The 24,416-nt window shown below is 55.6% G+C and overlaps 10 protein-coding genes and 1 non-coding gene across 11 annotated transcripts; 5 read left to right on the top strand and 6 right to left on the bottom strand.

Moving 5' to 3' along the window:
* Positions 1-557: 557 nt before the first annotated feature.
* J3D65DRAFT_646091 (DNA photolyase, FAD-binding/Cryptochrome) lies at positions 558-3,255 on the bottom strand (the record flags this gene model as incomplete). Its single annotated transcript, XM_066802254.1, has 3 exons — positions 558-599; positions 1,322-2,675; positions 2,720-3,255. The coding sequence occupies 3 exons, from the start codon at positions 3,253-3,255 to the stop codon at positions 558-560; spliced, it is 1,932 nt and encodes a 643-aa protein (XP_066655644.1).
* On the bottom strand, positions 694-765 carry J3D65DRAFT_t72. The gene has a single exon. It is a non-coding gene; the product is annotated as a tRNA-Met (tRNA).
* A 966-nt stretch (positions 3,256-4,221) lies between the features above and the next one.
* J3D65DRAFT_384660 (uncharacterized protein) lies at positions 4,222-4,721 on the top strand. The gene has a single exon (XM_066795799.1). The coding sequence runs from the start codon at positions 4,315-4,317 to the stop codon at positions 4,654-4,656; it is 342 nt and encodes a 113-aa protein (XP_066655643.1). The 5' UTR covers positions 4,222-4,314; the 3' UTR covers positions 4,657-4,721.
* On the bottom strand, positions 4,722-5,194 carry J3D65DRAFT_384661 (uncharacterized protein). The gene has a single exon (XM_066795800.1). The coding sequence runs from the start codon at positions 5,093-5,095 to the stop codon at positions 4,787-4,789; it is 309 nt and encodes a 102-aa protein (XP_066655642.1). The 5' UTR covers positions 5,096-5,194; the 3' UTR covers positions 4,722-4,786.
* Positions 5,195-6,795: 1,601 nt separating this feature from the next.
* Positions 6,796-10,461, top strand: J3D65DRAFT_625768 (SNF2 family N-terminal domain-containing protein). The gene is made up of 4 exons (XM_066800369.1): positions 6,796-7,008; positions 7,059-7,748; positions 7,798-8,484; positions 8,531-10,461. Exons 1-4 carry the CDS (start codon positions 6,849-6,851, stop codon positions 10,099-10,101), a joined length of 3,108 nt encoding a protein of 1,035 aa, XP_066655641.1. The 5' UTR covers positions 6,796-6,848; the 3' UTR covers positions 10,102-10,461.
* J3D65DRAFT_384116 (uncharacterized protein) lies at positions 10,165-11,150 on the bottom strand. The gene has a single exon (XM_066795797.1). It carries the CDS (start codon positions 10,838-10,840, stop codon positions 10,229-10,231), a length of 612 nt encoding a protein of 203 aa, XP_066655640.1. The 5' UTR covers positions 10,841-11,150; the 3' UTR covers positions 10,165-10,228.
* On the top strand, positions 10,881-12,956 carry J3D65DRAFT_697192 (putative oxysterol binding protein). The gene is made up of 7 exons (XM_066804039.1): positions 10,881-11,016; positions 11,072-11,177; positions 11,260-11,370; positions 11,445-11,705; positions 11,762-12,011; positions 12,079-12,392; positions 12,511-12,956. The coding sequence occupies exons 1-7, from the start codon at positions 10,893-10,895 to the stop codon at positions 12,803-12,805; spliced, it is 1,461 nt and encodes a 486-aa protein (XP_066655639.1). The 5' UTR covers positions 10,881-10,892; the 3' UTR covers positions 12,806-12,956.
* A 227-nt stretch (positions 12,957-13,183) lies between these two features.
* J3D65DRAFT_384304 (phosphoglycerate mutase) lies at positions 13,184-14,810 on the bottom strand. The gene is made up of 2 exons (XM_066795798.1): positions 14,425-14,810; positions 13,184-14,238 (listed from the first exon to the last, which is right to left on the bottom strand). The coding sequence occupies exons 1-2, from the start codon at positions 14,471-14,473 to the stop codon at positions 13,553-13,555; spliced, it is 735 nt and encodes a 244-aa protein (XP_066655638.1). The 5' UTR covers positions 14,474-14,810; the 3' UTR covers positions 13,184-13,552.
* A 79-nt stretch (positions 14,811-14,889) lies between these two features.
* J3D65DRAFT_553351 (beta-lactamase-like protein) lies at positions 14,890-15,996 on the bottom strand (the record flags this gene model as incomplete). The annotated part of the gene is made up of 2 exons (XM_066797126.1): positions 14,890-15,571; positions 15,662-15,996. The coding sequence occupies 2 exons, from the start codon at positions 15,994-15,996 to the stop codon at positions 14,890-14,892; spliced, it is 1,017 nt and encodes a 338-aa protein (XP_066655637.1).
* A 1,903-nt stretch (positions 15,997-17,899) lies between these two features.
* On the top strand, positions 17,900-21,156 carry J3D65DRAFT_571890 (multicopper oxidase-domain-containing protein). The gene is made up of 11 exons (XM_066797641.1): positions 17,900-18,332; positions 18,383-18,417; positions 18,489-18,515; positions 18,584-18,717; positions 18,768-19,016; positions 19,066-19,409; positions 19,457-19,909; positions 19,963-20,084; positions 20,135-20,295; positions 20,375-20,400; positions 20,650-21,156. Exons 1-11 carry the CDS (start codon positions 18,053-18,055, stop codon positions 20,787-20,789), a joined length of 1,971 nt encoding a protein of 656 aa, XP_066655636.1. The 5' UTR covers positions 17,900-18,052; the 3' UTR covers positions 20,790-21,156.
* A 933-nt stretch (positions 21,157-22,089) lies between these two features.
* J3D65DRAFT_383865 (uncharacterized protein) lies at positions 22,090-24,149 on the top strand. Its single transcript, XM_066795795.1, has 2 exons — positions 22,090-22,901; positions 22,951-24,149. Exons 1-2 carry the CDS (start codon positions 22,230-22,232, stop codon positions 23,887-23,889), a joined length of 1,611 nt encoding a protein of 536 aa, XP_066655635.1. The 5' UTR covers positions 22,090-22,229; the 3' UTR covers positions 23,890-24,149.
* Positions 24,150-24,416: the final 267 nt, after the last annotated feature.

The following is a 24,416-nucleotide window of genomic DNA, read 5'->3' as shown; positions in this document are numbered from 1 at the left end:
AAAAGAAGTCAGTACCTTCCTCAAAAAATCTACAGTAACAGTCATCAAGGCCCGGTCTTTCTACTCACAACCACAGCACACGGGAAGCTCGGAGTGCCATCTGCTCTTTCATAACGGGAGCCAGCCACGCTGCGGCCAATCAGTAGCTGCGTAGGTATGCAAGGGCGAGTCTCCGAATTCGCGCATTTTCATTTCTTTGTTTCGTAGGTCCAAAATTAAATGGAAGAGTTGCGGTACACGGGAACAAAGAACATGGTGATTGGGAGAGGCATGGGCAACGAGCAGGCAGGGTGATCCCCAACCACTTGCTTCCTTTTATTCCTCTAATTGCATGCTCTAAGGCCTGAGAAATCCTGCCCAGGAGAAATTGAAGACTCCAGAACATTCGCAGCATTGCTGCAGTCTTTCGTGCGGTCCATAAATGCTGGCATGTCGGTGTTCAGTCCAGCACTCAACACTTCGCTTTCTCACATACTATCCATCCTCAAATTTCAATCTCGCTTAGCCCAAGTTCCCCCCCAAAAAAAAGAAAAAAGCACGACGGCGTTTCGAACCCATCACCATCTACCTGCCTCGCCTAAGGGTGAACTTCGGCGCGCCTGCACGTAATGGCCCACAGAAGTGAGTCATCCAGGCGAGACAGGACAAAAAAATTGGTCAAAGGGACAAAAAGGCAAAAAGAAAGGAGTAAAGTAGCTGCGACTGGTTTCGATCCAGTGTCCTCCGGGTTATGAGCCCGGCGCGCTTCCGCTGCGCCACGCAGCTTTTTTTGTGGTCTTGTTGAAGATTCGTTCGCTAAATTTGTTTACATTGTGGGTAATAATGAGAATGGTGCATATGTTCCATTCTGCGATTTACTTGGTGGTTTCCTCGATTGAACCAGAAACTACAGCTTGAATTGTCGCCGGACTTTGTGGTGGTGTGTCTGGGGGTAGATGGTTGGCTAGCTGGTCACCTTGTTGTGGGTCATTTGAGGCCGAAGACGGGGATAACCAAAAAGGCAATCGAACAACACCAACCATAAGTGCCATTTTGCAACAACCATAAAGGCTCAACAAGGCATCGCACATACAGCAAAAGAAAGAGTATTCAAACGCTTCCAATGGCTATAAAAAAAGAAAAGGCAGGCATCCATAAGGGATATCCAAGCTCCAACTCGCTCACCGTAACAGTACATACTCCTGGGACGAGGCTCGCGAGACTGTCTCCAAAAACACGAAGTCAAGTACACGTACAAACGGTCGCTCGACAACGTTCAAGGCTCTCCCACGCCCGTCGCCGGTCCTCCAAACTGGTACTGGCCCGCCATGGCCCTGTCCACATCTCCCATTCTTCTGCCTCGACCACCGCGACCTCCTCGCCCTCGAAAGCCTCCTCTTCCCCTCGGTCCACCGCCGCCTCTTCTGTGATCTGGTCCGCCACCTCCACCACCGCCTTTGGCACCCACGGCGAACGGGATTCGCACCAGGGGCTTCTCGACCCACTCGATACCCTTCAAGTTCAGCCGCTCCTTTTCCCTCTCTGGCAGCCTCCACGCTTGAAACAAGCCCATGAGCATTTCCTCTCCACGCCGGCCACCATTTTGAGCACCATCCACGTCGACGTCTCGCAGCTCTTGCACCCAAGTCTTGATGTACTCGCCCCCCTTGTCGTAGTCAAGCGCCTGCTTGACTGGATTGAACTTACGACCTTGCCGTGGATCGTTTCCAACTCCAGCAACGTAACTCCAATTGCCCCAGTTATTGGACAAATCGTAGTCGACGAGCGCGCACTCATACCATTCCGCGCCGACGCGCCAGTCGATGCCGAGGTGGGCCGAGAGGAAGGACGCGACATTCTGTCTTGCGCGGTTGGAGGTGTATCCTGTGAGGAACATCTCTCGTTGGCTGGCGTCAATGAGCCCAATGCCGGTGCGCCCGCTGCGGAATCGTTCCACCGCCGCACGCGTTTTCGCCGGATCGTCGCCTGGCCCATTACTACGATCCAACCAACGCCATTTTTTCTTTGAAAGACCACCCTCAGAAGATGCGTCGGGCGCTTCGTTGCGATAGCCGTCGGGGTGGAAGAGGCGGGCGCCAAACTTGCGGGTGCAGAGGCGCATGTAGTCACGCCAGAGGAGCTCGAAGCGAACAGCGGCTGTACCCGTATTTTCGCCCTGACCATAGCCTTTTGCGCTCTTCCAGCTATCTTTAACCGTCGCCTTGCCGTCTTCAAACGCTAGTAAGGCGGCGTGGACCTGTCGCGCTGTGATGCAGCCAAGAGCCAGCCAAGCAGACAGTTTCGTGCTAAAGTCTGGGCCAAGGAGACCGTTGCGTGTGTCCTTGTATGAGGTCATGGATCCTGACGCTATGAGGTGCGAGAGACGGTCTTCAGCAGCATCTTCGCCGCCTTTAAACGGATGCGCCGATTCTGCACCAGCTGGCATTTGGGGTGGAAATTCCAGATCTAGCGAGGGACTGAGCGGCTTTTGAAGGCCTTCAATCATTTCCGACGAAGACTCGGGCGGGGCGAATGGGTCATTTTGCGGCGCAATCTGTTCTGACGGTGGTAGGGGTAACAACGTCGAAGGAACACCAACGGGCTCGCGCGGTCGTGATCGGAGAGGCTCGACTGATTTGCGGAAAGTAGTGTATACATCTGGAAGGTCTTTGATGTTGGAAAAGGGAAGATCGCGACTACGAGGATTAGTGAGAGAAGAGAGATTCGTTGAAGCACCTACTCATCCACAAAGTATTTTTCGTCGGTCCATAGTTTGAATTCGGCTCCCGCAGTCTTGGCCACGTTGCGCGCATCGCGCTCCTCGCGTTTCTCCTCGACACCTTCCTCCGAGGTCATCCAGATGGCTTCAATGGTCCCTCTTTGGTTCCCACCCTCAGATTCCATGTACCAAGCCACGAGATCCCGCAGGACGTCACCCACCATTCCAACGCGGATGATGAGGTCACTGTTCAGCTTCGTCAAATTGTCTTTGACATTCCAGACGCTCTCAGCAAGGAATTTGGCTCGGTGGTGACCACAGCGCCAGAACCCAGCAACCTGGCTTCGCGCTTCGGGGTACGGACTCCTGGTGTCTGGCTTCAAGAACCCCGAGACTTCCACCTGGTTGGCGGGCAAGATGTACAAAGGAAGGAGGTGAGTGAACGGGAGAGATTTGGCGTTGGCGTATTGCGCTATGTGGTGGAGGATTGGGTTATCTTTGATGCGCAAGTCCCTTCTCAGTAGATAGACAAGAATTCGCGGCGCTGGGGAGGCCATTGTGGGAGAGACGCGCGAAGCAAGGCCGCAACGAGGAGCGGGAAGGAGCGAATAAATGGGAGCCGGTGGACGTCGAATTTGAACAAGTGGACTCGGTAGGGTGGATGTTCGTGTCTTGGCGTAAAAAGGGTCAACGGTGAGACATCGCTCGCTCTATGGCTGGGCCGATGATTTTGCTTTTAAAGGGTCGCGCAGGACGGGGAAAGAGCAGGTAAGGATCCGACACAAGTAGATTCTAGTGGTGTGGAAGGATGGCCAGAGGCGGTGCTGAGTGGCGCCTCCAGCTAGGACGCTTCCCAAGTCCATGCCGTGCGTCATCAGGGTTCCCGGTATGCCTGAGCTAGTGTCCGCTGGGTATCCAAATGGGCCATGCCAAACCCGTTGTTGGAGCTCGGGCTAAACACGAGCCAGGATGGCGGCTGCATAGGGCGTTCGGTTACGCTGGGGCCGACGCGTCCATGGAGGGCTGCCAGGAACGGCACCAGTGGAAGCTTGTAGACGGGGCAGTCGGAGAAGACGATGATTCGATGATGGGCTGCATCGAAGCGATGCGTTGATCGGGGATGGGCGAGAGTCGACGAGGGTGAGGTCTTCCAATCGCTGCGTCGATCGACGCCGACTCTCGCTAATCTGGCCGGGGCGCCTGAGGCCCTCGACGTCCTCGCTCAGTCTTTCTTCTGCACACCACATGCGCCCAAGGAGCATTCGATGACACGCACATCTGGACCGACGCTGCTCATTGCAGTACTTATCAAGCCAGCAAGCCACGCCATCTTCTTGCTCTGGCCACTGGTCCCCGGCTCCAGTCGCCCTCGTCCATCGACGCTCATCAGCCACATCTCTTTCTCTTCCCGGGTACCATGGATATGTAACGAGGCAATCCCTCCAACGGCCCCTCGTACAGTAACCTGACCTCGGACATGCCTTTTTCCGCTTTCCACGTGCAAGGCAGTGGATAACCACCACATTCCGCTCCCCTCGTTGGGCCACTACTCCGCCAGGCCACCCTCAGGACGGCTTGGCCTGCGTCGCCTCCACCAATACACGTACTGGATCGTAATGCCACACTTAGCGGTAGGTTGCGTGTGGCGCTCCACGCGAGCGTCTGCCCTGGATCCATTGCTTTTCCTACTGGTCCCACTCAACGCAAAACGACTCGAGCACGAAATACCGACCAATCAACATCACGAGATTGACACAATTGCTGCTCTTCTACCCTATCAGCAGTGGGCATCTTTGGCTGCCGACTCGTTCGGGAATCGTAAACTCCTCGGACTGCCTGCCGTCCACTTCGAGGCTCCGAGTCTGCACAATTCAATCGATGCCCAACCAAAAATGTTACCGCAACATGCGTTGAATTGGAGCCTGCCTGTGCTTTTCGTCCGTGCTGGTTTCGCATGACTGACACCTGTGGCTGTTTATCCGACATGGATGACATTGGTATCACCTTTCTCGTTTGGCAACCACAAGTCCGGAGCATTCACCAGTCTTCCTTCATCCCCCACGAGTCGAAATCTCAGGTTTGTGCGCGTCAGCCTCGCGAGGTTGAAGAGGTGGCATCGAGCTGTGCCTTTGCAATCTGTGCGACTGCAGCCCTCGGATCCGTGAGACTCGGCTGGCCTCGTGGAACCCGCCCGTCATGCACCTGATCTGCACAGAAATCTTGTGTTGCTCGCAGAGCCGAGACACGGAGCCAAACTGCCAACACCAGTGTCTCGATGTCTCGGACGGAAACCCCTACCGGCATCCCGGCCCGGGCCGACCATGTTGCATAGATTGTATCGACGCATACAATGGCATCGAAAGATGCGAGCAGTCGCCAGAAGCAAACCTGCGGCATTTTCTCTACATCTTATACCAGCTTGCTAACTTTGGGCAGGCATCACAGTCGATCTCTCCTTGAAGCTAATTCTTCATCAGCCGCTGGTAATTCTTCTAGGCTCCGAAATTCTGGTACATCAAGCCTTTGCTCGGCTTTCGAAGACCGGCAGTCGAAACCATCCCCTTCACCCGCAATGACATGAGTTACTGAGCCAGTATGGTTGGTAAGAGCAAGAGTCAAATTGAAGCCTTTGCTGTCCACGCAAGCATCAAACCATCCGAAACAAAGCGGCTTCCGACTCCCTCCATCCTTACTCTCAAACCCTGGCAATTTCAGCTCAACGTTGCCTCGCAAAACGGCCTCAATGTAGTCACTCCTGATTAGCAGTGTGCAATCTTGGCAGTCGCATGGAGAACTTTACAAAGGCGCAGTGCTGACGTCAGCTCGAAGGTCCACGCGAAGGCACATTATTCATCCGTCTGTCTCGGTCCTCCAGGTCACGACTCAGCAAAAGTTTTTGGACTTGTCGTACTCGGGTTACTACAAGACGATTCCACGGGGAGCAATTTTTACCCGAGCAATCAGACAGCGGGACTCCGCAGCCTTGAGACCGGGAGGAAGTAACCTTGGCAGGATGGCTACTGCTTAGCTAGAACACACGCCAAACGCGCTACGTGCGCCGTCGACGCTATCCAAGTCCTCGCACGAATATGTCCCCGAGCACGAAATGGTTGCTGCTGAAAGCAAGGCTGCAAGACCGAAGCCGAGGCAATCGTTGTTGCGAAGGCTGCAAGCTTTCAACATTGGCATGGCCGTTTTGGGTGGCCGTGTCACAATGCATCCGTTGGAGACAGGTAACGGCGTCTCGGTCTCAACTTTCCCGGTCGAAAAAGTCTCCGAGCGGGAGCATTCGAAGGATGCCTCCTACACCGCACTCATCCTCCAGAGAATTGTGCTGTCGAACATCAAACGCGGGAGGCTTTGATCAGGTTAACCGACATGTAGGAGAGGGCAACATGGAGCATTCACAATCCAAGTTGCTGAATCCTTGTTTGTGTATGCCACGATTTTGGCGATCAAGCTTCGGACGTGGATGTGGATGAACTATCACTCTCGAACAGTCTGGGCTGTTGTGAAGGCAATGGGAAGCTAATTAATATCGCCTGTCATCAAAAGGTACTGCATCAGCTGCAACTGACAAGAATCATTCCCAGGAGGCAAGTGTCTGTGTCGAATTCATGGCGGTCTTTTGATATGATGGAGTTGATTGTTCGTTCGCGACTTCATTGCTCTGTCCATCCTATCATAAGAGTTTAGTTTATAAATGAAACCATAATCACATTTTCTCGAGTGATCAAAATTGGGACGTCTCGTTAGGGGTCTTGCAATGAACACTACATCTGGAAGAATTGCTCCATTCACGTGTGGATTGTCCCCAGCTTCACGACACAATATGTGAAAGACTGGCACTTAGTTGGTCGACACAAAGAGGGTCGGTTGAATAAGAACAGAATCGGTGAAATAAATCAGTTTAACAAAAGACAAGCAAGGACAAATTCAAGCCGACATGTACATGGCAATGGTAATGGAGGGAGCTTTCAGGCCTTGGACCAAAAAGGGGAAGTGGGATGGGTGTCGTCATTACTGGCGGGGTTGTGTGGCGGACCCTGCAGCAGCGCGACTTTTATGTCGCGTCGCGTTCTTTCCCCGCGTCTCGACTCCAACCTCACCCTCAGACTTTCTTCCGATAACCACCGCGACATGAGACTTCATGGCTACTTTTGCATCCAGTTCGTCGCGTACGACGACTCGCCGTCGCACGGCCGCCGAGAAAATCGACAGGATGGAGGGCGAAAACGTTGGCGACAGCGATTCCGAAACCAGACGTGACGAGCGCAGACAGACTTTAGACGTTGACGAATATGTTTACGGTAATCCTCCCTCTTACAAAGCAGCGACTTGAGACTGATCAGCTATTCAGGCGTCATTGCCAATGACCACCACGACTCGGAAACCGCAAGCGACGAGGACGAGCAGCGTCGTCCGCGACACGGAAAGCAAAAGGCAGAGCCCCGAAAGGTCGAGTGGTCTGATGATGAGGATGCCGAAGCGGTGTACAAGGCCTTCACACAGCGAAAGACTCTGAAGAGAAAACGCGCAGCTGCAGTGTCGCGCCAGGTCAAGGCAAAGTCCAAGGCAAAGTCAAGCAGCATGGTCGGCCGCAAAAGTCACCCAAAGATGGTGTTTGACCAAGACAAGGAAGACCAGAAAGCGAGGAGGCAGAAACGTGCCTATGGATCCGACAGCGACAACGACGAAGACCTGCAGGGGCTTGGTGACGAGCAACTCCCGGAATACGTCAAAGATCGCAAAGCACAGTTCGAAAAGAACCGCGAGAAAATGGGGGAAAATGGCCTTATGATACCCCCAGAATACGAAGACGTTGAATTTTCTGATGACGAGAGGCTCGAGTATCTCCAGGAGAGGCCTGCCTTCCCAGATCGCAAGCCAACAAGAGAGTACGAGGACGTCGTCTTGGAGACTTCTGCCGGCATCATTCCTGCTCCCCTAGCACAATGGTTGCGAGACTACCAGATCAAAGGGGCCGAGTTTCTGCACGAGAAATATGTCTACCAAAAGGGAGGAATCTTGGGAGACGACATGGGTCTAGATAAGTTATGATATTCCGCTGATTTTTCCAAATACTGACCGTGCTTTACGCAAGACCATCCAGGTAATTGCCTTCCTCACCGCAGCTTTTGGCAAGACTGGCGATGAGCGCGACGAAAAGCGCATGCGAAAAATGCGCCGCCATGGTCGAGAGTACCCAAGAGTGCTCATCATTTGCCCGGGCGGTCTCATGAGGAACTGGGAGTCCGAATTGAAGACTTGGGGCTGGTGGCATGTCTATGTCTACCATGGAACCCCAGACGCGAAGGAAGCCGCCCTGCGTGCAATCCAACACGGGAGCACTGAGATTGTGTTGACAACGTACTCAACCTATCGACTAAATAAGAGCGCCATAAACACCATTGACTGGGACTGTGTCATTGCAGACGAATGCCACACCATCAAGTCCAACACTTCAGAGGTCACGCACGCAATGAATGAGATCAACGCACTCTGCAGAATCGGCCTGACTGGAACCGCAATCCAAAACAACTACCTGGAGCTGTGGACGTTGCTCAATTGGACCAATCCGGGCAGATTCGGAGGCATTGTTACATGGAAGAATTGCATCAGCGATCCCCTCAAGATGGGCCAGGCCCATGATGCGACCTATCACCAGCTGGCCAAGGCGCGAAAGACGGCCAACTCGTTGGTCAAGAACCTGTTGCCCCAATTTTTCCTAAGACGCATGAAGACTCTGATTGCCCACGAACTGCCCAAGAAGAGCGACCGAGTCGGTGAGTCTTCTGTGAAGCCATGATTGACGTCGACTGACTTGCCCAGTGTTTTGCCCCCTCACCGACACGCAAGCCGATGCCTACGAGAATTTCGTCACGTCGGAGATCATTGATCACATCCGCCGATCGACTGAAGATTGTGATTGCGGATCGCGCAAGAAACGTGGATGGTGCTGCTACGTCCAGATTCCCGGCCGAGGAAAGTGGCAGCACTACGTCTTTCCGGCCATTGTTGTCCTGCAAAAGCTCACGAATCACGTCGCCCTACTGATCCCATCGAATACTGATCCGGACGAGAAGCAATCCAGGGACCTGAGTGATCTTCAGGTGGCCATGCCAACCCAGTGGAAGGATCTGTACAACCAACGGAACAACATCATGACCTTTGCTACTCAAGAGTTCTGCGGCAAGTGGAAGATCCTGAGGAAGCTCCTTCAGTTTTGGTATGCCAATGGCGACAAGGTTCTTGTCTTTAGCCACAGCGTACGACTCCTTCAAATGCTGAAAATGCTCTTCACTACCACCACCACGTACAGCGTGAGCTACTTGGATGGCGCCATGACGTACGACCAACGGGCTCAGGAGGTGTCAGACTTTAACGCCGACCCACAGCAGTTTGTGTTCCTCATCAGCACAAGAGCTGGAGGTGTGGGCTTGAACATCACTTCAGCCAACAAAGTTGTCGTGTTTGATCCGAACTGGAATCCAGCATATGATCTCCAAGCCCAAGACCGGGCCTACCGCATTGGTCAAACTCGAGATGTTGAAGTCTTTCGCCTGGTCTCAGCGGGCACAATCGAAGAGATTATCTACGCCCGCCAAATCTACAAGCAGCAGCAGGCAAATATTGGCTACAATGCGACCAACGAGCGCCGATATTTCCGCGGTGTGCAGGACAAGGCGGAGAAAAAGGGCGAGATTTTCGGGCTTGCCAATCTCTTCTCTTACCAAGGCGACAACATTGTTCTCCGGGACATTGTCAACAAGACCAACGTTGCCGAGTCCAGAGCTGGCGTCAAGGTCATGGGCATCGACGGCGTGGGCGAGGACGAGGACGAGAGTACCTTGCTTGGAGATGATGAAGACGCGCTCATGAGCCAGATTTCCGACTTGATCAAAGAGGGCGAAGTCGACGAGATGGCCAAAAATCTCAAGCTGGCACCTAAGAAGAAGGACGCGGTGCAGGCAATCCTGTCAAGCATCGGAGTCCAGTACACGCACGAGAATCAGGAGGTCATTGGGACGTCGAAAATTGAGGACCGTCTCAGTAAAAGGGCCGCGGCGAATGACAACGACGTCGACTTCATCCAGAAGCACGTGTTTGCGCCCAGCCAGGACGTTGGCCGTGAGGACGACAAGGAGGAGTTTGACAGCGGCGACGAGATGCAGGGGACGAGATTGAAACACAATCCCCCTGAATCTGTGCGGCTGAGGCAGTTTTGCACCATGGCGAAGACGTTTGGATTTGACGACGTCACGGAGTTTGCGCTGATAGTCGAGGGGTGGCCGCAGGAGCAGCGGAGGGAGTGCCTGGACCAGTTCTACAAGCGCAGGAGACAGCAGTTGGGCCAGGGGCAGGCAAAGGATGAGGAAAAGGATGACGAATTCGAGCTTTGAAGGTGTTTACTCATTAAACGAAGCCCCCACATGCTGTGATAGGAAGCCCTGGTGTCCATTTCGGGTAGATCTTTTTCTAGCGAGGGTAGACCCGGACATGTGTACCTAGGGTCTCGAGGACGCGGGGTCAAACGGTAGCAACCTGCCAGCAGCATGTAGCAGCAGGTGGGATGTGGAGAACAACAAAGCAGACGGCGTGGTCGAATACGAATATTCTGGGATTGGATGGAGTCGCAACGGGCGGAGAGCGGAAGCAGGCGGCATCCGGAGGCAACGCGCAAAGAAGTGCCGTGCCGGTGTTGAAGATCGCGCAAAGACGCCGTGCCCCTGTCGGCGGGCGTGGATGTGGCCGTGGGTGTGGCCGTGGCCGTGGCCGTGGCATGTGTTGGCCGGGCGGGCGGGCGGTCAAGGACGGCGACGGCGACGGCGACGACGGGGCGGCGGCAGGGCGACGAGGGCGATGGTGTTGTTGATGTTTTTGTTGGTGTTGGAGTGAAACATGACGTCTTGTGTTTCTTTGACGCATGCATGCAGTGGCAGTGGTACGGTACGGTAGGCCATCTGTCAGTGCTGTCCTGTCAAAAAAGTGCAGTGTCAGTGGCAGCACAGTACCGTACCCCGCTAACCTAGCCAACGCCCGGAGAGCCCACCCACCCGCGTCATCCACGGCCGCTGCTGCAGCAAAGTCCTTCTTCCTTGCCCTGATGCCCGTCGCACCGCCCCATATCCTCCACGACATCTCGACAAGTACCGCGCCCGAACCCAACCTCGCCCTCTAGATCCCAGAAACCATGGTGCTCGGCCACGCCAGACGCCACTCGCTGTCGAGCAACCGCTCTTCCACCGAAGATGCCCGCGACAACTCAACCGTCACCCCCGAAGACGAGACCGTCGTCGACTCGGAGCAGAGCAATGGTAACCTCCAGCCTGCTTGCTCTGTCAGGCATCTACTCAAGCTAACACCCCCAAGTCCTCACCCACATCATCTCGCAGTTGCGCCCCGGCGCCGACCTCAGCAGAATCACCCTCCCAACCTTTATCCTGGAGCCTCGTTCGATGCTTGAGAGAATAACCAAGTGCGTGCAGCCCGCCCGCCTCCGTACCGCTGTGGAATAGAAGAGGACAAGAGGAACCGAAAACTGATACAGGCCCGACCAGCTTCATGGCACACCCGGAGACCCTGCTCCCCATGCCTACCATCCAAGACCCGACTGAGCGCTTTCTCTCTGTCGTAAAGTTCTACCTCAGTGGCTGGCACATCAAACCGCCGTACGTATACTCTACGCGCTCCAGCAGTGACCACAACAACAAATGAAAAAAAATTGCTGACCTCCACCGGACAGAGGCGTCAAAAAACCCCTAAACCCCATCCTCGGAGAGACCTTCACCTGCTACTGGGACTATCCGGACAATACCAGAGGCTACTACATTTCCGAGCAAACGAGCCACCACCCCCCAAAGTCGAGCTACTTCTTCATGGCCCCCGAGCATCACATCCGCATCGACGGCACCCTCAAGCCGCGGAGCAAGTTTTTGGGCAACTCTGCCGCTAGCATGATGGAGGGTCTCGCCGTCATGAGATTCCTGAACCATAATGAGAGATAGTACGTTCGAATTGCGGGGTTGTTGGTTGTGTTTGTTTTGCTGATTTAGGCAACAGCTTTATTACGCAGCCCAACATGTACGCCCGGGGGATCCTGTTTGGCAAGATGAAGTACGAGCTGGGCGACCACAGCTTTGTGCGGTGTCCGGAGCTGGGATTGGAGGCGGACATTGAGTTCAAGACGAAAGGTTGGGTGAGCGGCACATATAACGCCATCGGCGGATACATTAGAGACGCAAAAACGGGCCACAATCTTTACGAGCTCTCGGGGCTGTGGACAGGAGAAATGTGGGCAAAGAACATTCAGGTACGTCTAGAGGTGTCGCGCATTTGACACTTGCAGCCTGTTTTGCTGACAGGCGTTTCGCCCGCAGACCGGCAAGAGACAACTCTTGTTTGACGCATCCCACGCGCGAGAGACGCCGCCCCGCGTGCGTTCGCTCGAGGAGCAGGACGAGCGCGAGTCTCAACGGCTGTGGCAAAAGGTCACGACGGCCATCAAGCAGCGCGACCAGCTGACGGCGACGGACGAAAAGACCAAGATCGAAGACCGGCAGCGCGAGGAGGCGGCGAGGCGCGCAGACGAAGGGCACGACTGGACGCCTCGGTTATTCCGACGAGTCCAAGGCGGACCGGGTGGGCCGGAGGAGGGCGAGGAGGACTTGGACTTTATCATTCGGGCTACCATGTGAGTCTCCAGCCGAGTCTGCGGGGGGCGTCCGGGGAGGAAGTGCAGGAGAGGGAGCATCGCCGTCGCCGTGTCCGGCATGCAGAGGAAAGTGAGGCTGACATCTTCCCCGTGACAGTGACGGCGCAACGCCCGAAGAGCAGACCAAACAGATTCTAAACATTGCGCCCATCCTGCCGGGCCAAAAACCGCCGCAACGGCGCCTCTCGATACCCGAGCACAACAACAACAACAGCGAGTCGGATCACAGGCAGTCGACGTCGACGGTGCCGTCGGCGGCTGCACATGACGACCCCATCGACTTTGGCCAGCACGACGCTGCTGCTAACAAGAATGGCCGCCCGCACGGAACGATAGTGCGGAAGGACTCGGACGCGGGCTCCTTGGAGGAGTTTGTCGACGCCGAGTCGTGAGGTGAGGTAGAGTAAATCGTGCTGGCTATTGTTGCGGCCGGAAGCAGTCAGTCAGTCAGTAGCGAGCTGGTAGTAGAAGTAGGGGGAGAGGTGAGAGGGGAGAGGGGTGAAAGCGGGGCTTTGGGGCATTTTTGTCCATGGTTTTGGAATATTTTTGTCCATGAATCCAAACGTTTGATATCCTCGTCGTCGTCGTCGTCGCTGGCATTGTCATGGTCAAATGTCTGTTTCTCTCTGCTTCTTCTCCTTCCTCCCCCTTTCCCCTTTTGCTTTTCTTGACATGATGTGCTCAGGGTCATGTCGCTCTTGAATGCTTCTCTCCTCCCCCTATTACTTCCTACATACCGTACCTGTCTTCCTGCTTACAGCCCAGTCCCAGCCAGTCGCGTGTCACTGTCTCCCTCTTCATCTCCCGTGTCTTGTCTCACTCATGCTGCTGTTAGGGGTATGTTTGGCTTGGGGTTGACCGGTTGTAGTTGTGGTTGGCATTGGACTGGAGTAGTAACAGGGAGCTAGGGATTTGTTAAGCTGTTCGCCTGTTTGATGTCATACTCGAGCAGCGTTACGAGCTCGCGATGCTACGTAACATTCAGTGTGTCGTTGCTTGGTACGGCTTGGACATGCCTGGAATGGGTTGGGGCGGGTAAGGCTAATATATCCCATCTACGCCTCTATGGTCTAGTGCTAGATATATCTAGGTCTACCATCTACGCTCAAAACCCTCAGTCCACTCTATCCCATCTCCACCTAGTTCTTCACCTCCTCGACCTCCGCCGCCTCCTCCGCCAACGGCAGCGCCAACCCGAGCAGAAACGCCGGCTCGTCAACACTATGATGCTGATAACTCAGCACGCCGACGCCGCCCGGCGCCATCATCATGCTCAGCGGCGTCTCCATGCTGTAGCCCAGCCAGCGCTTGGCGAACGCCCGCAGCAGGTGCCCGTGGGCCACCAGCACCACGTCGACCGGCTTCTCGCCGTGCATGTACGGCCGCTGCATGTCGCGAATCTCGCGGATCAAGTCGTCCAGCCGCGCCGTGACCTCGGCGGGCGACTCGCCGTCCTCGCAGCCGTCGCGCCAGATGTCCCACGGGCGCTCGCCGTCGAGGCCGCGCGTGGCGCGGCGCGCGCGGATCTCCTTGGTCAGCAGGCCCTCGTAGGCGCCGTAGTCCCACTCGGCGAGGCGCGAGGTGGTGTGCACTTTGTCGGCGGCGGCGAGGGCCGTTTTGGCGGGGCCCGGGAAGAGCAGGTCGTAGGTTTGCTGCGCGCGCTGGCGCGGCGAGATGTAGACGGCGGCGAGGCGCGACGGGTTGATCAGCTTGTTGGAGCCGACGAGGGCGCGGCCGCTGCCGAGGACTTGTCGCTCGCCGTTGGGCGTCAAGGGCAGCTCGGTGACGCCGGTGTAGCGGCCGTTGATGGTCCATTCGGTTTCGCCTGTGGGGTGGAGGGGTGTGTGTTAGCTGGGGACGACGACGGCATGACGAGGGATTGATTGAGGTCAAGGAAGCCAGTCTGCTGTCTGAGGTTGACAGGACAAGAAGGTGATGCGACGGGTGTGGCTGCGGGGACAAAGGGGACAGCGGAAGGGGCTTTTGCTTGGTGCTGTGGCGTGTCACGGACCATGGCGAGCGAGGAAGAGACGGGGCGTCCCTGCGTCTTTGTCGGACATGGTTGTTCCAGTCGTCTCGATTTGTCGGGTCGGGCGTGTGGGTGGATGGTTGCCAGGTGCTGCAAGCGCCGCGTGTGGAGTACAGTAGTAATGCAACGGCCGTGGGAATTTTTTTTCTTCTGGCTGGCGGACACGCCGTCGCGGCGCTCAACGCGCGCGGTCTGGAGAGCGGCCAGGCTGCGCGGACCTTTTCCACGCCTACCGTACGGCCCTGCCTCCGCTCCAGTTGCCCCTCAGCCCCTGACTCGCTCCGTTTGAGATCCAACTTCCCTTCCCTTCCCTTGGTCCGTTGGTGTTGGTCCGTTGTGCATGTGCTATCTCATTGCTGTCTGTGTCTGCCGTCTACCCTAGTCCGAGTTTTGGTGGAAGAAGAGAAAAAGCTGGTCGTCGTCCGTCACTCCATTAACTGTACTGCCTTACCGCATGATGCTCTGCAACACGGCCCGGTCTCCAAACTGTTTCCTTGCTTCCTCGACCATCCGCCGCGGGGCCACAATCGAGTACTTGACGTCATCGCCCTCCTCCATCCAAGTGTAGTACTCGTCGCCACGGTACATGGTCGTCTCCGTGACGGGCACCTTGTCGGCAAAGAGCTTGTCGAAGAGCGCAATGACGGCCACGAGACTGCTCTCGGCGTCGGCGACCGACGTGCTGCGCCCGCAGCTCGCCGTCACTCGTTTGGCCGCTCCGTAGCCCTCGTGGTCGTACTCGTTGAGCCCCTCTGCTATCGCGTACTCGTTCTGCAACCGCACGAAGCTGAGCAGCTTGCGGAGCGTCGACATGTAGTCCACGAGGTCTCCCTCGCGCGCAAACACAATGGCCATGTCGTCCTCGCCTCGCTCGTAAAATGTGTCCCCCACGTACAACCAGCGCTCCTGGTGATCGTACCAGGCCATCTCGTCCGGGAGGTGGCCGGGAGCGTGGATGGCTGTAATGTCGAGCTTCTGCCCGTCGTGGCACAGCTGCTCGCCATCCTTGGCCCACTTGGACGGCCTGTAATCTGGTACTGGTCGCCGCAGGAGGTTGCATAAACTGTGCTCGGCAAGGTTGCCGGTGATGAAGGATGGTGCGTTGCCCGATGCTACGACGGTCGAGTACCTGGAGCCCTTGGAGGCCGTTATGGCATATTTTGATCTTGTTATCATGACGCCCGAGGAAGTGGCGCTGGTCGATGGAGGCGTCGGAAACTGCTCCACCGCGCCAATCCGGTCGTAATGGCAATGGTTGATGATGACATAGTAATGTCGCTCCGGAAGGCCATTGCTTGTGCGCGGATTCAGTGGCTTGCCGCCATTGTCGGGGATGGGATATTCCTCGAGGAATTGTCGAAGCTTGTAAACCTCGACCGACGAGTCGCGAGGCACGCCGGAGCCCGTGTTGGAGAGAATGAGGACTGGCAGCAGCGGGTGCAGCTTTGCGTATATCAGAGGATGGGCGCCGAAGCGGTCATCTTCGGATATCACAAAGGTCGACCGGTTCAGGCGACGGGCGGAAAAGGACGAGGATGCGGATGACTGCAACATCAGAGGAGGCGCGAGAGGAAGAGGCTCTTGGAATAATGCTCCGTCTGCCAGACCGCCTTAATGCGGTATACTTACATCAAACGTCATACTCATCTCCGGCACGCCCCAATTCTTGCTCTGGAGCCTCCTTACTAAAAGGCTAAGCGAAGATGCGAATACCCACGTGGAGGTTGGCGGGGGCCGAAACCCATCTTGTTGACCTGCGCGCGCCAACCATCGACTCTGACCTGCACCAAGACACCCGGATTCGCCGGACCATGACTGAGCTCAAGCTTCGCCATGCGGGCGAGGCCTCCCGCACGGCAGGGCGCGATCCGCCATTCGCCAGACAACTTGGTCAGCGCCCTTCGCACATCTACCGCTGCCGCTTCCGCGCGGCCAGCCCAGACGCCAACACGCCTATAAGGAGCTCTGAACTTGGCCTGCCGGGAATAGGACGACGGGCCCCATATCCACAATTGCACCTACGCACTGGTCGAACTGTGCCGCAATGCTCCATACGGCAAATGCCCAGCTTTTCTGCGGTTCTTCGATTGCTGAGTTTCGGTCCGAGACTGGTGAGAGAAGCCGTGGCGCTCACCAGTGATGACGGGTTTGTGTGAATTGGATGTTCGAATGCTCTGAATCAGATGAGCTTGAATGCTCACTGTTACTCGCCATTGAATCACAGGAAATCTCCCCATCTGCTTCCTTACTTCCTCTCCCTACCCACATTCTCTCCCGTGTGTCACGGCTTTTGCTATCAGCCTCGGTCCTTTTGAGCGGCTGCGAACGACGAGCCTTTATGGGGATCGGCCGCACGCTGCTCCATCCCCCCGAGAGCTTTACCTGATAAGAACAACATCGACTGGACGACTCTCAAAACTTTCCGCGAAACTCGGAGTATGCGTGGCGTTTGCTCACCTCAGCCCTGAAGCTCCAGCCCCAACGACGCTCTGTGGCCCCATTGCCTATTGTGGCAACAATCCTCGACCAACCATGCCAAGCTCATATGTTCGAGGCACGTAAGCGCTCTCAATGGCCCTTTGGCTGCTGCGGCAGTCAATCTCTCGTATATTCAATCTGGATAGCAGCGTTTTCCTTTATGCGACTGCACCTGTCCATCAGGCCACTCGCGCTTTACGAAGGGGTTCTTACCACGTCTGCATCACGTCCAGACAGTAGGCAACAAGCCACTGCCAAGTGTAGCACCGACGACATACATATCGTACCATGGATGCCTATTTGAACGTTTCTTCAGTCGGGATGTTGGCTTGGCTGTCTTGCAAGGCTGGCCCCGCACCCACCTAAAAAGCAAAAAGCCCAGCGCCATTCTGCGGTATTCCCCGACATCCATCAGTCTTCCCACTCGCCTCTTCCCGCTTGTCTACGCGTGCGTGAGAATCTGGCTTCAAGTCACCGCCAATGAGCTTGCAGGACGGGATCTCGGGGTGCGCACATCTCTACAACGTCAGCCCGCGCTTATACGAGCACATCAGCCTGTCCCGTCCAAGAATGTGGAATAATCACTGTCCGAAGCTCCGAAAGATGCTCAATGGTCGTCTGAATGGGCTCTGGAAACTCGTGACAGATCAAAAAGACGATCAATCTTCCGCTTTGGGAAGATGGCCATGGTCATGGTTGACTCCCTCTCTTCCGGCCTGCCCCTGCCAGAGTTTTTGCCTTCGCGGCTATGCAATATTCTGACTGAGATGCTCCCAGCATGCCGTCATGCGTCCACAGCACGAGATATGATTTTGTGGCGTCTAGCTGGCGCTCGGAGCTCGAGGTAAGTGGACGGACAGGCTGGGTGATCTGAGGCTGAGCGATAGAATGGCTGTCTATTGGTGACCATCACGTACGTGCATCACACGTCTGGGGCAGACGCGAGCCCATGTAGGGCGCATTCTCCATATCGGATCAACCGGTGTCAGCGTTCGTCTCAGCTGAAGCTTGAGCAACGGTTGCTGCCGCGGCCATATTTGTACTCGAAACGGCGCTGCCCATTGGCAAACTCTGCGCCCTTCTCGTCTTTGAAATCTTCTCAATCCTTCTCATAACAAAAAATCCCACCACCATGGGGTTCTTCAACACGTGTTGGGATCTGCTCCTGCACCTCCCCTTCTTCACGCCACTGGGAGGCATGGACCATGCTGGCCATGGTGCCGGCCAGCAGCCTCTCTCGATTCATGATGACCTCACTTGGCATCCGCACGATGCTTCCAACGGCTTCACCTGCTCGTACCCGTCGATGAAGGGCTTCAAGAGCTGCAACTCTGCGAGTGATAGAAGCTGCTGGCTGAAGGACACGACGTCCAAGCAGCCGCTCTTTTCGCAGTACGACATACACACCGATTGTACGTAGGGAAGGAGCATTCATCATGCCCACGTGCTGACGCTGCCTTAGACGAAAACAACTGGCCGACTGGTGTTACTCGTGAAGTGCGTGCCAGAGACCACTTCCATCCAACAATGAGACAGAGACACCTTGCTGACTGACTGACCTGTCACAGTACTGGATCGAGGTCGGAGAGAAGAATGTAAGCGAGCGCTTGTTTCATTCGTCCGGCAGTTACGTGCAGGCGGGACGGCTAATTGTGCTCAAAAGCTTGTCAACGACGGGTACTCCAAGCCTCACGGCAAGGTGATCAACGGCAGCTACCCTGGTCCTTTGATCGAGGCATGCTGGGGAGACGAGATTGTGGTGCATGTCAAGAATTTGAACCCGACTAATGGCTCGACGTGAGTTCTACAGCCACCAAAACGTTCGTGGGCCACTAACTTGCCTCAAGCATCCACTGGCATGGAATTCGCATGCTCGGCTCAAACGAGATGGATGGGGTTAATGGCGTTACGCAGTGTCCAATCGCCTACGGTGAAACATTTACTTATAAGTTTAAGGCGACACAGTACGGCAACTCGTGGTATCATTCGCATTACAGCCTGGCTTACTCCGACGGCGTTGCGGGCGCTCTGAGGATCCACGGACCTGATTCTGCAAATTGGGACAAGGAGTGGAGGCCCCTGATAATCACTGACTGGTATGCTTTTTGTATGCCTTCCCTTTTTCACTTGCACTGACAGGCCCAGGTTCCACAAGAGCGTGTTTGAACTGTTCGCTCAGGAGCTCACTGCAGGCGAGCCACGAACCAATGCAAACTTCACTCCTCCTCCGGAGGGGAACAGCATTCTTCTTGACGGCCACGGCCATTACGACTGCAAGCTCTCGAATGACCCGAAGATGTGCGCGCCAGGATGGGAATCGTACTATGAAAACACCTTTGAGCCTGGAAAGCGTTACCTCATCAACTTGATCAATGGTGGCACTGGCGCTGCCTTCATCTTCAGCATTGACGAGCACAAGATGCAGGTAATTGCCGCTGATTTCGTGCCAATTGAACCATACGAGACCAATGCAGTTCTCCTCAATCCTGGTAGGTCAAAATATCCAAAAGCGCAGATCTCGTACTAAGTGATGCAGGCCAGCGCTATACCGTTGTTGTCGAAGCCAACGCAACACCAGGCGACTATTGGATCCGTACCGACATCCCCGCTCCCTCCGGTATTGGTGGCATCGATGATCAAGAATTCGGCTGCGGAAACGTATCCTATACCCACGACGGCCTGACGGGCATTGTACGATACAACGCGCGCAGCACCGAGACACCCAAGTCGACGAAGAACAAATTTCCGAACAGCTGTCATGACGAGCCGTGGGAGCTGCTGAAACCTATTTACAAATGGCAGGTTGATCAGCACCCGCAGAATGACGTGCTTGTCAACACGTACACGATTGGCATCGAGGACGGCACACGGTCCCACAACGCGTTCCGCTGGGAACTCGCACAAAAGCCGCTCTGGCTCGACTTTGCCAACCCGACTATTCTCAACGTCGAGAACAAGACGTGGAATCCAGAGTACAACATCATAGACTGTATGTATCCACCTCCCTGCATCCATCCACAACACTAACCAACAAAACTCCAGACGACTTCAACAGCGGCTTCGTCTACCTCATCATCACGGCCGACGTCGACCCCCTCATCCACGCAGACAAGCGTGAAGTCCCAGCAGGCCATCCGGTTCATTTGCACGGACATGACTTCGCTGTAAGCTCCAAACCTTGTTCTCATCGATCAAACACTGACCAAATGCAAAGGTTCTCGCGCAGCGCAACAACCCGTACAACGAGGACAAAGACCCGCTCACACGCTTCACTCTCTCCAACCCGCCGCGCCGCGACACGGTCTTCGTGCCGAGCAACGGCTACGTCGCGCTCGCGTTCAAACCGGACAACCCGGGCGCTTGGGCGGTGCACTGGTACGTGGATGGATCCTCTTGGAAAGGGGACGCGCCGCTTGATTGTGGAGCCTTGCTAACGAAGTCTACCTGCTTGTAGCCACTTGAACTTCCACGCTAGCTCTGGTACGTACCTACGCGGTCATTGCTTTGAGTTTCTTCGGGGACGCGGTCATTGCTTTTGAGTTTCTTCGTGGTGTTGGTTGAGGGGATTGCCTCTTCCGGCTAGCGCAGCGTTTGGCGCATGCCTCTTTCGTCTACTCCACTTGCCCACCTATCCTTTCTTCCCTCTCGCAAGCTCGCCGGTCTCCACTCCTCTCCTTACCAGCAAGCACCCTTTCAAAAGTTGACTCTCGCTGACACGCATCCCTCCAGGTCTCGCAATGCAAATTCTCGAGCGTCAAGGCGAAATACTGACGACGAACGGCAACCTTGAGGCGACGTACGAGACGTGCGCGAGCTGGAAGAAGTACGATGCGGCGCACCCGGTTCACCAGGAGGACTCGGGTATCTGATGAGGTGCGTGCGCTTGCTGAACGAAAGGAAGAAAATTGTGAGAGAAAAAGGGGGGGAGAAAGAAGAAAGAAGGATGAATGACGGTCATAAAATGTTCTGCACCTTTTGTGCCACAGGACTGGGTGGTCGATTGACTAATTGGATGTTATATATCTCCATATCTAAGTGTTTGTCTACAGTAATGATTGTATCCTATGTCTTTCGCTGTTTCTTTCAATTTCTTCGTCTATACGCCTCTTCATACACACCGCGCATTGAAGGAGAACGACTTCTTTGTGCGTCACACTTCCTCCACACTTTTGGTGCGGAAGAGTGGTTTTCGCACGTTTCGATACGACGCTAAGATAAATTACATGTTGTTCAAGGCTCTTGGAGCTCCCAGGGAGCATCCGACTCTTTGGGAGGATGGACATGGGGAGCATTTGATCACCCGGCTTCGGGAGCAAGGACCTTCTGCAGATGCGATTGCGCGTCGCCATCACTGGCAAGGTAACAGCACCCAAATCAGCTGACTTGATGCCTTGAATTAACTCGCGGATCCGACGCCTCTCCTTGGAGCATTCCGTAATGAGCCTCCAGCACCATCGATTTCTTGTTGGGCGTTGGTTACGTGTAATGCACCGCTGGAGAGCATTTGATGGTGACAAAGGTCGAGCATTTGATATTTGCGGTCGTAATTCTTGAAGTCTTTACAAGAAGGCCAAGCTTTTATCTCCAAGCAACAAAAGGTTATGATTAATGGTTAGGTTGGACGGCGAGGCTGTCGAGCACGTCTTCTCGAATCATTTAGCACAGGGTTGATGCATGCTCGGGCCGAAGGACGATCACATCGCTGCCCGTTATCACCTCAGCCACTCAGCCGGCCGGCCAGCACAACATACATGTACCGAAAGCCAACGCATCCAGTCCGACGCAGCCATTGCAAAGTTGCACAGCTTTTCAGGCCGTGACATGGCCAGCAGTGCCCAAGAGGCTGGACGACATGACGCCAAGCAGGTGTACCTTTTGGGGGCCTTGGACCCCCAAGATGCACGACATCTCTCGGCAACAATCCACCGTACCGTCCACCCCCGCGTATCTCTTCCCCACGTCTCTCGCATCCAACTTCCTGTTTGTCACTCTTATCGGAGCCATCACTGCCAGGCACGCGCCCTGTGACCCGCTTCGACTGCGTGCGACTGCCCCCTTTTGCTTAGTGGGCCAAACCTTACCGGCGCAAAAGGTCTTGTCCGACCATGCCGTTGTCTTCTGTCCGAGGGCAGCTCTGTGTGGCCTATCGTCCTTCATCTCTTTTCAAGAATCTGCGGCATCATTGTGCCGTTGCGCCATATAAAGATTCGACATTGGAGCTGGGTGAGTTTTGTTTGTACTGCTGAAGCTTGTTTTGTGTTTTCAGAGTTCTTTTTTTTGGTGCTGTCGTGGAGTATTCCTCGCCTGTCATGCGCTTCCCAGCCAATGCTTTGCAGGCGTCTTTGATCTTGACGTCTGTCGTTTCTGTTTCTGCGCGAGTTGTGCAGCCGAGGAGCAATGATCAGTGTCGCCACACGACAGTAGCCATCCTCGGCGCAGGAGTGGCCGGCATCACCGCCGCCCAAGCACTGGCAAACCAGTCCATATCAGACTTTGTCATCGTCGAGGCCAACGACCACATTGGAGGTCGCGCGTACCACACAACGTTTGGGCAAAAGGAAGACGGTTCCCCGTACGTCATCGAGCTGGGAGCAAACTGGGTGCAAGGACTAGGATCCGAAGGAGGCCCAGAAAACCCCGTGTGGTCCCTTGCGAAGAAGTACAATATCACCAACACGTACTCCAACTACAGCTCCATCCTCACGTACAACGAGACGGGCTTTTCGGACTACTCGGACCTCCTCGACCAGGCGGACGACGCGTCGTCGACCGCGGACCAGTACGCGGGGTACATTCTGACGGAGAATCTGCAGGATATCTCTGCCAGGGCGGGCTTCTCGCTGGCTGGCTGGAAGCCCAAGAAGGACCCCGCGGCCCAGGCTGCCGAGTGGTGGACGTGGGACTTTGAGTCTGCGTATTCGCCCGACCAGAGCGGTCTTCTCTACGGCGTTGCCAACAGCAACGCGACTTGGAACCAATTCGTAAGTCTAGAGAGGAGTTGACTCGGGGATAAGCACTTATTCGATACAGAGTGACGAGGACAACTTTGTCTTTGACCAGCGCGGCTTCAATGCGTGGATCATTGGCGAATCCACGACTTTCCTTGCCGCCAACGACTCACGGCTGCTCCTCAACACCACGGTCGAGGAGATAGCGTACTCGTCCGAGGGCGTGACCGTCACCAACACCGACGGCAGCTGCATCAGCGCCGACTACGCCATCACGACCTTCTCCTTGGGGGTGCTGCAAAACGAAGTCGTCGCCTTCACGCCCGCGCTCCCCGACTGGAAGAAGCTGGCCATCGAAACCTTCGACATGGGGACGTACACGAAAATCTTCTTCCAATTCAACGAGACCTTCTGGCCCAGCGACACGCAATATTTCCTCTACGCCGACCCGGACCGGCGCGGCTACTACCCCATCTGGCAGTCGCTGTCGACGCCGGGCTTCCTGCCGGGCTCCAACATCCTCTTCGTGACCGTCGTCGGCGACGAGTCGTACCGCGTCGAGGCGCAGACGGACGAGCAGACGCAGGCCGAGGCCCTCGCCGTGCTGCGCAAGATGTTCCCCGACGTCGACGTGCCGGAGCCCCTGGCCTTCATGTATCCGCGCTGGAGCCTCGAGCCGTGGACGCACGGCTCTTACTCCAACTGGCCGGTGGGCGTGACGCTTGAGATGCACCAGAACCTGCGCGCGAACGTGGACAGGCTGTGGTTTGCGGGCGAGGCCAACTCGGCGGAGTACTACGGCTTCTTGCACGGCGCGTGGTTCGAGGGCCGCGACGTGGGCGAGCGCGTCGCCGGACTGGTCAAGAGCGGTGGCTGCGTCAACGCGGACGCGGAGGGCAATCGGACGGGCGCGTGTGGCGACATGAACCGGTACGAGGTGCTAAAGGGCACGACGCCAGACGAGGCGTACGACATGGCCAACGGGTGGATGGTGAGCACGTTCTTGACGTACGGCTTGTAGTTGGCCGCAAAAGGCCAAGATGGCGGATGGCGTGGTGTGGGGAATTTTGTCTTTTCTTTTCTGTCCTCCGGCTCTATACCCACGTTTTTGGTGTGGGGGCTTCCATGCAGCTGTACAGCCTGGCTGCAGTGTGTCTGCACTTACCCACCAATCAACTGCTTCGATACCTCTTCTCTTTTTGCCAAGGCACCTGCGGCGTTGTGGCTCTCGCGCTCGAGGCATAAATGCATATGCGGCGGCCGCGCAGTCGGGCTGCTCTTTGAACAACTCTTCGCGCGGGTTGACGTGAAAGCAGGACTCGAGGCGGACAGCTCGAAGCCGACGGAAATCACTCTGGACGCGATTGTCATGATACGAAAGAGAGAGGAAAATTCTCATGGGGTTTTGGCAATTCCTATATCCAACCAAACACCAACTCATGTGCTAGCTAGCTCAACGAGTGCAATGCAGACGCGCCACAATGGTAGCGCATCAACAACAATGAAAAACCCCAAACACCACGCTCTGCAAGAAGAAAGTCATGTCAA

The sequence above is a fragment of the Phyllosticta citribraziliensis genome, assembly GCF_038025025.1.
Source record: "Phyllosticta citribraziliensis strain CPC 17464 chromosome Unknown J3D65scaffold_6, whole genome shotgun sequence".
NCBI lineage: Eukaryota > Fungi > Ascomycota > Dothideomycetes > Botryosphaeriales > Phyllostictaceae > Phyllosticta > Phyllosticta citribraziliensis.
Note: the sequence above shows the minus strand (reverse complement) of the source record. Positions and strands in the feature narration are given on the sequence as shown.

Bases quoted from the DNA above. Each gene is read 5' to 3' on its own strand.
- J3D65DRAFT_384660 (XM_066795799.1), top strand. From the start codon at position 4,315: ATGCCACACTTAGCGGTAGGTTGCGTGTGGCGCTCCACGCGAGCGTCT.
- J3D65DRAFT_384661 (XM_066795800.1), bottom strand. From the start codon at position 5,095: ATGCCGCAGGTTTGCTTCTGGCGACTGCTCGCATCTTTCGATGCCATT.
- J3D65DRAFT_625768 (XM_066800369.1), top strand. From the start codon at position 6,849: ATGGCTACTTTTGCATCCAGTTCGTCGCGTACGACGACTCGCCGTCGC. The intron at 7,749-7,797 runs ATAAGTTATGAT...ACCGTGCTTTAC, and splicing joins GGGAGACGACATGGGTCTAG to GCAAGACCATCCAGGTAATT. The intron at 8,485-8,530 runs GTGAGTCTTCTG...TGACTTGCCCAG, and splicing joins CAAGAAGAGCGACCGAGTCG to TGTTTTGCCCCCTCACCGAC.
- J3D65DRAFT_384116 (XM_066795797.1), bottom strand. From the start codon at position 10,840: ATGTCGTGGAGGATATGGGGCGGTGCGACGGGCATCAGGGCAAGGAAG.
- J3D65DRAFT_697192 (XM_066804039.1), top strand. From the start codon at position 10,893: ATGGTGCTCGGCCACGCCAGACGCCACTCGCTGTCGAGCAACCGCTCT. The intron at 11,178-11,259 runs GTGCGTGCAGCC...AGGCCCGACCAG, and splicing joins ATGCTTGAGAGAATAACCAA to CTTCATGGCACACCCGGAGA. The intron at 11,371-11,444 runs GTACGTATACTC...TCCACCGGACAG, and splicing joins GGCTGGCACATCAAACCGCC to AGGCGTCAAAAAACCCCTAA.
- J3D65DRAFT_384304 (XM_066795798.1), bottom strand. From the start codon at position 14,473: ATGTCCGACAAAGACGCAGGGACGCCCCGTCTCTTCCTCGCTCGCCAT. The intron at 14,239-14,424 runs GTCCGTGACACG...TCCACCCCACAG, and splicing joins TCTCTTCCTCGCTCGCCATG to GCGAAACCGAATGGACCATC.
- J3D65DRAFT_571890 (XM_066797641.1), top strand. From the start codon at position 18,053: ATGGGGTTCTTCAACACGTGTTGGGATCTGCTCCTGCACCTCCCCTTC. The intron at 18,718-18,767 runs GTGAGTTCTACA...ACTTGCCTCAAG, and splicing joins AACCCGACTAATGGCTCGAC to CATCCACTGGCATGGAATTC. The intron at 19,017-19,065 runs GTATGCTTTTTG...TGACAGGCCCAG, and splicing joins CCCCTGATAATCACTGACTG to GTTCCACAAGAGCGTGTTTG.
- J3D65DRAFT_383865 (XM_066795795.1), top strand. From the start codon at position 22,230: ATGCGCTTCCCAGCCAATGCTTTGCAGGCGTCTTTGATCTTGACGTCT. The intron at 22,902-22,950 runs GTAAGTCTAGAG...TATTCGATACAG, and splicing joins ACGCGACTTGGAACCAATTC to AGTGACGAGGACAACTTTGT.